At 35.5% G+C, this 12,653-nt stretch overlaps 1 protein-coding gene across 5 annotated transcripts in view; it reads left to right on the forward strand.

The window, feature by feature from the left end:
- TTLL7 (tubulin tyrosine ligase like 7) overlaps window positions 1-12,304 on the forward strand; it is a 70,984-nt gene extending 58,680 nt beyond the window's left edge. For 3 of the 5 annotated variants that reach the window (XM_019470707.1, XM_009274170.2, XM_009274181.2), the window contains exons 18-20: window positions 2,608-2,768; window positions 6,755-6,928; window positions 10,385-12,304. In XM_019470707.1, the coding sequence (XP_019326252.1) occupies window positions 2,608-2,768; window positions 6,755-6,928; window positions 10,385-10,505 (456 nt within the window). In that variant the 3' untranslated portion in view covers window positions 10,506-12,304. Of the gene's footprint in view, window positions 1-2,607; window positions 2,769-6,754; window positions 6,929-7,266; window positions 7,386-10,384 lie in introns of all 5 variants that reach the window. The other 2 variants (XR_657335.2, XM_019470698.1) reach the window with 2 other exon arrangements.
- Window positions 12,305-12,653: the final 349 nt, after the last annotated feature.

The following is a 12,653-nucleotide window of genomic DNA, read 5'->3' on the forward strand; positions in this document are numbered from 1 at the left end:
CCCAAGACTTTTAGGAAAAAGAGACTTTTCTATGGGAGGAGTTGCGACTGCTTTGTGTTACATCACTTTACACAATTTCTTTAAAAGTATTTTGATGGTTACCAGAGGGTCTGAACATCTTGTTTTGAATATGCTTTTTCATAACATCTTGTTCTGTTACACCTAGATAATTGGTTATGTTAAAGTAAATGATGTAAATTAAAGTAAACAGAAAGATGAAAGCAAACTAGGGAAATTAACTTTGAAAAATGGGGATGTAGGTTTCATGAAGTTCCAGCTCTTGTGTAATGCCTTGTCACTTTTCTTAAATGGATGATTGAGGCCATGTTTGCAAATTAAGAACAATTAACTGGGACGTTTTCCCCTCTGGTGTACTGGCAATATCAACACAGTAAAAACAGCAAGAAAGTTTTTTTCCAGAGTACCTGGCAGTCTGCAGCTTGCTCTAAGATGCAGGGTTCAGCCCTTAGTTTTCTTTAACTCCGGGTGCTAAAGTAAAAGAAAATGCTGCACATTGGCATCATAGTTCTTAGTACCTGTCTTTTGGACTAGTGAGAGAATCTATACGGGGTGGAATTGTTCTGTTTTACACAGGGAGATAAATTGCTCTTTATCAAATAGATAAATAGCAAAGAAGCGTATGGTTGATCCTTTATGTAATTTAGGAACTTAGTTGGTTCAAATGGATGTATACAATCACAGCTACTGGCCATTTGTGTGGGAAAGCCTTAATCAGGCGAGACACAAGGAAAAGGCTGCTTGAGAAGCATTAAGACAGTAGGCTAACGCTGCTAAGGGAATGTCCAAAACCTGGGTTTAGCTCTTGTAGTCACTAAAGAAGATCACCATCCTTAGGTTATAATTTACTACTCTTTTTATCTCACTCTTTGGGAGGAAGAGGCCACAGGTGTGGTTTTAGTGTGTTAGACACCTGCATTCGTAAAGATGCCCAACAGAGAGGACAGCATTGTGTTCACATTGGGTGCATGTGTGCATGGAATTAACGCAAGACCTATGGCTGCAGACTAATCCTAGGTCTTCAAAATAGAGCTTAAATAACATGTAAATGACATATTTCATTGAGATTGTCACTACTAGGCGTCTATAGATTTTCTGCCCACTAAACATTATTCTTTACTACACAGCTCCATTGTGCTGTTGCAAGCATTTTGTTTATTTATGCTTTGTTTCTTTCATCATGTCTAATCAGACTATTTACAAACAACAGTTTGTTATGCAGGACCAAAAAATTGAAGTTCTACACCATGCTTCCATACTTTACTGTTTTACTAAATCCCCTTCACCTTTTGAGAGTCAGATGTTTAACCATGTGAATCAGCTTGTCATGCACATCTGAAAGTTTCCTGGGCAAGTATTGTACCTTCTAAATCTTAGAATTTGCAACATCTTATACCAAATAAGTGAATACCTCCATCGATTCACCACCCACTTGAGCCTGACTGGTTTTTTGGAAGATGCTGTTTTGCGAAAGAGACAGTAAGGGCATCTCCTTTACAGGAAATCACGTTCACTTTTTTGTTAATAAGTTGCATGCACCATAGACTTTTTTTTAGGACAGATTGTACACTGTTCAGAGTGCCAGTGTGGGGCCTAAATACTACTTCGGTCACAAAACTATTCCCAGTTGTACTGATAGTATCTAAATAGACAGAAGCCAAGACACTCTGGAGCCTGTTTCTCTCCAATGGTTATGGAGGGAACCTAGAGGCCTGACTTAAGAGAACGTACAGATGTTTAAAAGCAGGCAAGGTGAATCCCACCTTCCACGTCCCAGTTCAGTGGGATGTGCAAAGGCGCATCAAAGAAGACTCTGATGAGTTGGATGCGCGACTGCCTGTAAGTGTGTGTGTGCGCGGACTAGCTAAGACTTACTGGGTAAACCTCTCAGCGCTATACTGAATGCAGCCTAGCGTTTTGTTCACCCACATCTTTACACACTTGCATTTAAATGTAGTCCGTATATAATAATTCCATTGCATTTCTATAAACATTGCTATTTTAAGTATCTTGCTGGTTATTTTCTTACTTACTGATTTCACTACAGTTTCCTTCATGAAAGGTAAACTAAAATGGTTTGATCTAGGGTAACACTGAGATTCAAACAGACATTAAACCAAAAGCAGCTTGTAGCTTTTTCAGGACATTTTAGTTCTTTATAAAATAGATGTTATTTTAAAAGGGAGGGGGAAAAGAAGAGATAATCTTCAAGTATATAATATTTGGGTTGTTAATTATGTTGCTTCTAGCCTGTAATTGTGTCCATTTTGTTTCTTTTGAAACTTTTTGTCATTTAAATGAGCTAGTATTGAACAGACTGACAAAAGTAGAAATGAACTTCTGTAATAAAAATAAAATATTTTGATTTGGTTTTGCAAAATGTTATTGACAGAAAAAGTGTATCATAAAAGTTTGCTGATGAATCCACAGAAATGAAACAGACATCTGTGGGAATTTATAGCTATGCAGTCATCTCTGTGTGTGTGTGTGTGTTTGTGTGTGTGCAGTGAATCAGTGAATCAGCGAACAGTTGGTTTTAGGTTTTGCAATATGCCTTTGCTTTGATTTGCTTGGAATACTCTTTCCTAGGTTTTGGATATAGTCAAGACAAGCGTTCGTGCAGTTCTACAGCGTGTCTGGAAGGCTCCAGACATTGAAAATTTACATCTGTACCGTCTCTTTAACCGCGTATTTAATCGCTTGCTTTGGAGCCATGGTCAAGGTCTATGGAACTGTTTCTGTAATTCAGGGTAAGCCTGTTTTTCTTATCTTAGTCTTCTTCATAACTTCACAATTACAGCCAATGCTGGCATACAATGCTGATTTACAAATAATGAGTTCGAATTTCTGTGCTTGATTACATTCACTGTTTCCCACACTGGTGGGAAGTTAAGTATATGCAGAATAGGAAATGTCCACACTGAGGTAAGCAGAGGTTTTTGCTTTGGGTAGCAAATACAAGTTTTCTATGGGGGGAAAAAAGATCAGGCCATATATTAAAAGTTCAATATCCTACACTTCAAAATCGACATTCCTGAAAGCAAAGGCATTCATGTAAGGATAGGTTTGGAGGATCAGATCATAAGTATAAAATAATCTCCCCCTCCCCTGCTCCCACCTGCCAAATTTCTTCATAAAATAAGAACACCAATGTGTAAATATGAAATATATTGCATACAAAAAGACGTTTTCTCTTAAGTATATACAATGTATAAAGAACGGGAGGGGTTTTGATTAGTTTGCATAAGCTGTTCTAAGAGATTTATTGAAAAGGAACTACAACAAACACACATAGTATGCTGATGGATATTGTATGTACAAAGGAATCAGGTCAATATGTTCTTCACATATTTGTCATATGTACAGAATGTATGTAATGCACTTGTTAATTGTTTCCCAACAAAATGGATGACAAGAAGAAGAGGGATCTGAGAGTATCCAAAAGGTCATCAGTTTTTTGGGCTTTTTTACCATTGTCTTCTCATTGATGAAGGCTTGTTGTTGTTGTGCAAGCTGTTAGGAGTCTTCACATTTTTTTCACTGAGACATGCCGTGGGAACATGCAGATGTCAGCCTTAAGATTTGCTAGAGGTAGGTATTGGGAATGCAGCACACTCCAAAAGTTAAAGTAGGGTGAGAAAAAGTTTCTGTGTTTTCATTCTGAACCTTTTTTTTTGTGTAATCCTCAGCAGCTGCAGGGACCCCTCTTCATGCCAGCAGAGGTGTGTGAAGTCTTGAGTCCAAGCTCAATTTTTGTTGTAAAATATAAGAATTACCTTCCCTTTTAATAATGCTGTTATTATTTTGAATTTTACTTTTAGTGTGCAAATCTTCTAATATGCATGAAAATTTTCATTCTGGATTTTTTTTCACTAAAAAAAATGGTTTTTGTTCAAAACCTTTGAACAACTCTGCTGCTCACTTGGCTCAGGAGAAGAGTCTTTGAGCCAGCAGAAGTGTTCAATGAAGAGTAGGATTTCTCATCTAGCAATAATTTCATTCGTGCAGAACAAGACTCCGCTGACTCCAAAGTGGAGCTAAATTCTTTGACAAAGATCCAATTCCTTGTAAGAGGAGTTGCTATGTAAAAGATTCTAAAAATACTGTAAAAGCAATATACAAATATCCAGTATGTGTAGAGATCGCTCTGCATGTAAGATACTTAATACAGAATTCACAGCAGAAAACAGAAAGGCTGTTTGTACCTTCCCAGTATGTTGTTTATTCAGTTACAAGCATCCTTCTTGCCATGTAATACGCAACAGACAGCTCATGACAGCACCTCTGTAGCAGAGAGGCCAACTTCTCATCACTCTTCCTTAGAGTTTGTTGTGCCACTTTAAAGAACAGATTGGAATAAACATAGGGCATGTGTAGAATTTGGGGAAACATGTTGGGGAGGGGTATTAATGTGCTAATTCAGAAACAACATGAGTATATAGAAATACACTGAGTGTACTACTTTGACTATTCATAAGAAACATGTCTTGGGAGAAGAACAGCTAATAGCCTTAAGGTTTCCTCTCGCTGGTTAGATCTCTGCTAAGCATATGCTATTTTAAGAATGAGCAAAGAAACAGAGAAAACCTCAGTGAAATAACCACGATGTGGATGGTTTCATAAAGCTACATTTGTTTTACTGTATAATAAACAATTAAAATTAATAAGAGAAAACTGGTAGAACCAGTTTTCAGATGGTTATAAACAGAACAACACATTATTGACAATATTGCACAATCAAGCATAATACTGTTTTCTGGATCTGGTGAGGAGTCCATGATTTCCTACTAATGTATGGAAACTGAAGTTACAGCATAACAAATTAAGCTTCCTTAGGTAACAGTACTTTGATCCCTGTTGACTGCAGTATAATGGAGTATTAACTGAATTTGTGTAGCATGTGGAAGAGGTTGCACAGGCACATTTATATGAAAGCTCATTAAAATTCACGTATATATTTCCAAATATCAATCTTTGTTATTAGGGTAACTGCATACCACTGTGTTCATAATCGGCCATAGTTATAGCAACCCACATATTATTCTTGACTGATAAAATCCCTCATAACTGTAGGAAAGTGATCACAGACCTCAAAGCCCAGAACTTAAGGAATTTATCAGGAGAGTTTCTTCCACAAGATTTTTGAGATTTATGGATTGCATTAGAGTATAATTATGTATAGCACTGTGAATCTGTTGAATGAATGTAATACTTAGAACTTCATCTTGCTGCTTTCTACCAACCATCACATGACTTCATGAGGAAAGAATGAAGACAATAGATTAATTTCCATGTAAAAATACATCTGGAAAGTTCCCAGACAGGAAACAATATTGAGAAAAATACATTAAAGAAAATAGTAGCTCTTCAAGTAGTAGAATTATTCTGATTGTGAAATGAAACAGTTTTGATGCCTTATAAACAATATTTCTTAATTCATTATATGGATAATAATTAACAAGAAATGCTTGCATCACTTGAAAATTATGTGTGCAGTGGAAATTCTGTAGCACTGAACATTTTCAGCTGGAACATATTATCTAGACTGAGGAGCCAGGCTGAAAAATCAGTTAGCTATACATACAGCTTATCTTTTAGTCATTAATGTTCATAATTCCATCCTAATATAGCGTAATTTTAAAAATCTCACTAGGCAGAAGGAAGCTTGCTGGTTCTTTGATGTTGTTTTAAGGATGAACTTCCTATACCAGGCATGTGAAATTTACTGCTGATCTCAGTGGACAAGGCTAAATCATCCTGGATGTTACGTTGAAGCCAGATGCAGCAAATTTTCCTCACTCTATGAAGTGCTTCTTTCATAAACAAACAAAAAACCTCAAGCTTACAAACCATCTGTGCTACTGGATAATGTTTTGACCAAAAAAAGTCTTCACAGGGACCATGTTGCGTTTAAAACAGATGTAATGAGCTGTAATCTGGTCAGAATTTTGCAAACAGAAGTGTTGAGGTGTATGCAAAGAACTATTGTCATCTTCTGTGGTTTACATTGGTATGGTAAGGTTTGAGTTTTTTTGGAAAGAGAAATGGCTTTTTAAGCAAACAAAAGCATGGTGGTCTGCATTTCAAAAAGGAATGCTTCTATAGATACACTTTGCAAGTTGCACTTAATTGTAGAAGACCAACCCCATATGACCAGATGGAATAATAAGTAGTATATGAATGACTAAACTGAGAAACTCTCCTCATATGATTATTTGGATAAGGAAGCAGAGCACATACTAATCTCCTGTAAATTAATTTCATATTTGTTTCTTGGTATCATGTACTTAAATTAGAAGAAGAGTATTACTATGCTGCGGAGACATTTAGAAAGAATTTATTATTTTTATTAATTCCTTTAATATTGCATCACATTCGCACTCAGGTGGTAGCCTGTTAAAAATAATGTGTTTTTTGTTATTCCTGTTGTAAGACACATATACAATTATGTGACAGTAAATCTTTATGTGCTAAACCTAAGTAATGGCCCTATAAACGCTTTAGGGAGCAAACCAAGTGAAAAATGGCTGTGGACATTTCACAAATGAAGATTAATTTGTGTTTTGGACTCAGCATCTGCCAGCATTTGTGTTAAATAGTATAGACCTTTCCTGTAAACAGGCAAGGTCATACTTTTTCTCTTGTTCCTCTACTGTTAAATCTGATATAAAGCCGTAGAGCGCTCAGATTGTAATTTGTGACAGAAAACATGAAGTCGTGTCTTTTTCCATAACAGGAGCTCTTGGGAAACCATATTCAGCAAAAGCACAGAGGTGGTGACTCCTGAGCAACGCCAGTGTTGCCAACGAATAGTACAGCTTTGTAAACACTGCCTGCTGGTGGTTTACAAATATTCATCAGATTCAAGAGGATCCCCAACTGGGATTAGCCCCCACTGGGGTGACACAAGGTATACATTTCAATATTCTCTTCCTAAATTATAAGTATAAAGGATGATATTGAACAGGTTTCAGTCTGTGTTGCTACCACTACACTTCTCTTTAAGCCTAGTTCACTATGTGTTTAAAAAAAAAAAAAAAGGCAAAACTCCCAACATTTCCCTTGATCCTGAGTTTCTATTGTTCTAATCTCTCTAGCCCATTCATGAAGTGCTGCTAAAAGACGACTAGATATGCACATTTTGTGTGAAACTACGCTTAGTAAAGTCTTGGTTGCCTATGGCCCAAGTGGCTGCAGCAAAGGCTTTCCATAAAGTGAACTGAAAATTTCCTTTCTTCCCCTTCTCAGATCCCTCAAAGTCACTGATTCCAGATTTGCATTCCTAGAGGTATCCTAACATGTATGATACTTCTGGCTTCACATTCGCAGTGGGATGCTATAGGGGCACAGCTCCAGCCAAGGGTCAGGTAAGTGCCATCTGATTTACTGTATTGCACAGTTTTGCAAAGTTGATTTCCAAAACCTACAGATCGAAAGTTTTGTTATTTCATCTTACAGAGCATAAATATATTTTCAAACCTTGCAAAACAGCATCATATAGTAAAAAAATTATTTGGCACTTACCCGATTCTCCATTGGCTGGTTTAGTTCTGCAACCGGATACAATAGGGATTATAATATCGTCAGTATAGGGATTACTGAAAATGCTCCAACTGTGGGAGTCAGTGATCTGCAATTTAACAGTCGTAGGTGGAGAATTAAATGTAAGTTTCAAATTACTTAGGTTCCAAATTCTATCTATAATGGCAATTTGAATTATTATGTATATAAACTTACAAATGCTTTGTTTGTATAAAACATCTTACAGACATTATTTCATAGAAGGGCTTTATGAGTTAAATATTACATGAAAAGCGACCTTTGATATATTATCTGTTAAACTTATTCTATGACTTAATTGCTTACCTGCTGTATCTCAGACTAGTTATTTGATACACTGAACCCATTTGTTATTGTATATGGATCTTAAGGCACTCTAACATAATTTAAAACCAACTAGAAACTGAATTTGTTTGGTCACAGCAAAAGCAGAAGTATGTTAGCCACAAACCAAATCATATTCAATATTAACATCTAGTGACCTGTAGCAGGAGTATGGTAAAGTCATCTGGATTAGCTAAGACTAGAAAATCTTCAACCTTGAAGTTTTTATTGCTTTTACTGTTAATACTGCAGAAAATTTTTCATCATGACCAACCACAAACTATTCAAACTGATTGGGTTACTCTAATGTACTGCAGCTAACAGGCTTGCATTTGGAAAGCAGTCAAAGGGATGGTCCAATAGAACTTTCCCATCTCCAGTTTCTGTGTTTCTTTGGACGTTGAATGGAAGTTTATTCATAAATTTCACAGGCTAGAGGAATCTAAGCCCTCTATGTCCTAAATATCAGTATGTCTTCAACAATGGAGTGTCATGACAACTCTGATTGAATAAAGTTACAGTTTCTATATTAATCTCCACAAATGTTACATCTATACTGTGGATGCAGCAATATGCTAGTTAACCATGATACTCTGAATTTGTGAAATGAAAGATATGTATGGAAATAAATGCTCTTGCCCATTATGCCCCACAATTGTAAGGTAATGAACTATTTTTATAGAAATGGGAGAACTACAGTACTATTTCACTTTTCATCTAAGTTTCTGTTTTTAAATGAGATAAGAATCTGCACTATTAATAATAGTTTTCTTGACTCTAAAACTGTGTGAAGTGCAAGAAGAGATCAGAGTATAATAAATGTACAAGAAGTCAATTTTTTCAAGACTTCATAAAATCTAATTTGAAGAACTTTTTTCTGAGCACAAACCAATTTTTTGTTTTGTTTGCATTTATGAAACAAATGTTTGTGAAACTAAAGCTTTCAAAGATTACAAATAGATACCTCTTTAGCTGGGAAAATTTATTTGTACAGGGAGAGAGAAAAAGATAATGAAAGCAGCCACAGAGTTCTTTGTCACTCTTCAAATTTGTTCTCAATCCCATCTCCTAACTGTAAATCCACTATATGTCATGAAGGGGATGAATAGGAGTATTAATATAAATGTGTATTAATGTCTTTTTTTTCCTTGCAAAATTACAAGTGTAAAGAAAACAATAGGAAAGCTCAAAAACTATACCAAAATCTCTTTAAAATAATAGCTAAAATCAAACTGTGTAAAAAGTCAGCCTTTTCATATTTTGTTAAAGTCACCTGTGTTACTAAATTAAAAAAAATACCATCTACTGCTAGATCCTTACAGCTTGCTAAATAATCTTATCTATTACATGGCATATTCTCTGGGAAGCATCAGAGTTTCTTACTGTATCGTCAAGCAAAGGTAGGACTCAGTCGAGTGACATAGTGAACTGTCAAGGTCACCACCAGCCCATACCAAACCAGACATTGTTTTTTTGTAAACGGTTTTAAAAAATATATTGGTGATAATATTTTTATAATAACAGCTTTTCTCAAAGCTTAAACAAAGCAAACGTGTACACTTTCTTATGTAGTCTCCCATTGACAGCGTGTGATGCTGTTTCGATCCATGTGATTAGTAGGATCGGTCTTTTAACTTATTCATCACTAATCAATATGATTCACTAGAACGATGCAACAATTTTTAAGCAATAATTTATACAATGTGTTGTGTTAATCCATCCTAACATTGACATAATTCATTACGAAATTCTGATTTAGTGTGGATGTTATTTTTGCACACTTACTGTGCTCATCTAATGACTTCTGCAATTAACTATTAGGAAATGATAACATGAAAAGATTTAAGAATGAATATTAGGCATTTGATAAATTATTGTTTGTAGTATTACATAAAATACAGGCTATATAGTTGCCTGAATTTAAAAGGTAAATAGTCACTGACGTGACTTACTAGGTTGTAGCATCGTTTCTTGCTTTACTAGAGTAGTGATGATAGAAGTCTATTTTTAGAGATTTAGAGCTGGAAACCAAAGCTGAAAATTTCTGGTTTTTCCCTAATCAACTTTTTTTACAACTTAACTTTTTATAAGCTGGTTAACATCGATTGCAGTTTTTACCCAGTTTAAATTGAATAAATAGTACTATAATAACAGAGAACAATGGGTGAAGTATTAATTTTTGGGAGTAGTGTTACACAGGATGCCATTGTGTTATTTATCTGCTTGCTTTAAACATAAAGGACTGGAAAGATGTTTGATCCTCATACAACATCTTGAAATGTTGCTAAGAGTTTCTCTGAGTTTAGAACTGTTTCCCGAGTTAGCTAGTGCCTAATGCCCTGTATGTTTTACAAATAGTATTTATTGTACATAATTTCTTGCACACAACGATTTTAAGGTATGGCACATGAACAACTAATTCTTTTGCTCTTGAATGTCACCTTGCCTGTAAACTCTGCTATATTTTTCATATCCTTTCTAGGTATTTATTGCCAGGACCTTCACTGTTCATCATGAAATCATCCTTGTCCAACCTTAGCTGCAGTTCTTCTGGAATGCCTCGCCCTAACATTTTGTTCACACACAGATACAGTCACTTGTGAAGCAAAAGGAAAGTTGCTGTTCTCTGTAAATAATGGCACTCCATTTTTTTTCAAATAACAATTTGTGATGGAGCTAAATATAAGCACTGTTATATATTTACCACCGTATTATGATAACATTTAGCTGAAAACCTACTGTAAAAGCATAGCTTTTCTGGAAACATAATAAACCTTGTTAAGTTGTTTACACACACATGTGAATGTGTAGATCTTGCTAGGTTTATAAGTAATTCCTTCCTACTAGAAATGTTATTTTTGCTGCAGAATATATAAAATGGAATTGATCTTGAAGATCCTATTACAGCGTTACATTATTTTGTAAGTACAATACTTTGACTTGAATATTATTTATTGTAAAGTATACTATTTATTGTCTCAAATGTAACTGATCCTTTAACAGGAAGATGATTAAAAAACTGTACTAGAACAGTAAAACTGCAACAGTCATCGAAAATAATCTGATCATTTCTTGGACATGTTTAAAATAATCCCCAAAACTCTGTAAACCAAACCTAAAGCAGACATCTTTTTATTTCTCCTCTGAAATGACAAGATCTATTTAATGCTGCTATTTTTCTTAAAGGACATGGTGTAGTATCTTTAAGCCAAAGTGAAGGCATCTAGTACACAAACAGTAAAAATACCAGTTTAGGCATTCAATTTCTAATTGGATTCTTGTAATAAAACCGAAGCCAATGTTTGGTACCAGAGTCTCATTCACATTACCTATGTCCTGTGCCTTTAGGTTTCCTTTGGGAGCAAGCAGTCATCTCCAGCTTCCACAAGCATGCATAGTGCATAGTTTTTCTGTTTTACCGCCCAAGTGGTAAGGCAGACATTTTTAGGAAATACTGCACCTATAATGTATTGCTTCATCCTTAAACTAATTGGTTTGTTGTAGTTTTTAGCATACAATCCAGTACCTACTGTAGAATGTATCCTTGCAATGGACAGTATTTTCTAGATTGCTGACACCTTTAAATGTTGGAAATCGAATTCATTAGAGAGAGCGTTCATTCAGATTCAGCTTCCTGGGCCTGGCTGGAGGGCACAAAAAGAAAATGAGCCAGAGCAGGAACCTACCGTTAACAGGACTTGTAACCTGAAAACATCATTCAGGTTTTGCTACATCCATCCGTTCATCCCACTCAGCACTGTGCCATATGAGCCTTATTCATTATAGAAATAATTATTAAAAAAATCAGTTAAGCTAGATTTAAAAATGAATTAAGTTTTTTAACTGAATAAAGAACAGAGTAGTTATTATTTACCAAAGACTTGTTTACTTACCAATCATGTAACCCTGAAACGTGTTTGTAAATTATGAATATATTTCAGGTATACTTAAAAAAAATAATTTGGGGGCTAGTTATCCTCAGGAGCAAGTACATTAGAGGTTTTTGATATCCAGAGATTTAAGACAAATTTGAGAGACTTAAGAGATTTGAGACTGAAGTTGTCTGGAAGTGATTTTTTTGAATTTTAGTCATAGCATATATAAAACTGGGAATTCGGGTGAGATTTTTGATGCTTGTGCTGTAGTGCCTCACCTCTAGAACTGCAGGATATGTGATAATGAGGCTCTTTTTAAACAATTAAAAACACCTCTTGAGATTAGCCAGAGATAAGCAGTCTTCTAGTCTGGAAAAGTCTTTTTCATTTTTGTGGTAATACTAGTTTAGTAATATAGTATGTTCACATTAATTGCATATCTCTTTTGGTCCATACAGTGACTACTGATAAAGCATACTATCGTTATCTGTAAGGCCTAATAAAATCTGTAAATTCTCTCTTCTTGGGGGAGGCTTCCATTGTATTCTGCTTTTGGCCATAAGGATAAAACCAGCTTCCAGCTTAGCTTGCCAGGCTCAAACAGAGCCTTAGGATAGTAGGTTCACATGCCTTTTTTTTTTTCCTTTTTTTCTTCTTTTAAACTACGTTATGATCTCTGTTCTCGGAAGCCAGTGCTGGGACAGGTCAATCTGCATAGAATACTCTGCCAGCAGAACGAGGGCTACTAACCATACCTGCGCGGTATGGACAGATCTAGAAAAAAAATACATTTAGCATGTAGAAAAGTGGACCAGATGGTTGGTTTACATCTGACGTTACTTAATATGTTTGTATTTCTGATAACCTTTCCTAAAG

Source organism: Aptenodytes forsteri, unplaced genomic scaffold (assembly GCF_000699145.1).
Source record: "Aptenodytes forsteri isolate BGI_AS27 unplaced genomic scaffold, ASM69914v1 Scaffold59, whole genome shotgun sequence".
In the NCBI taxonomy this organism is placed as follows: domain Eukaryota; kingdom Metazoa; phylum Chordata; class Aves; order Sphenisciformes; family Spheniscidae; genus Aptenodytes; species Aptenodytes forsteri.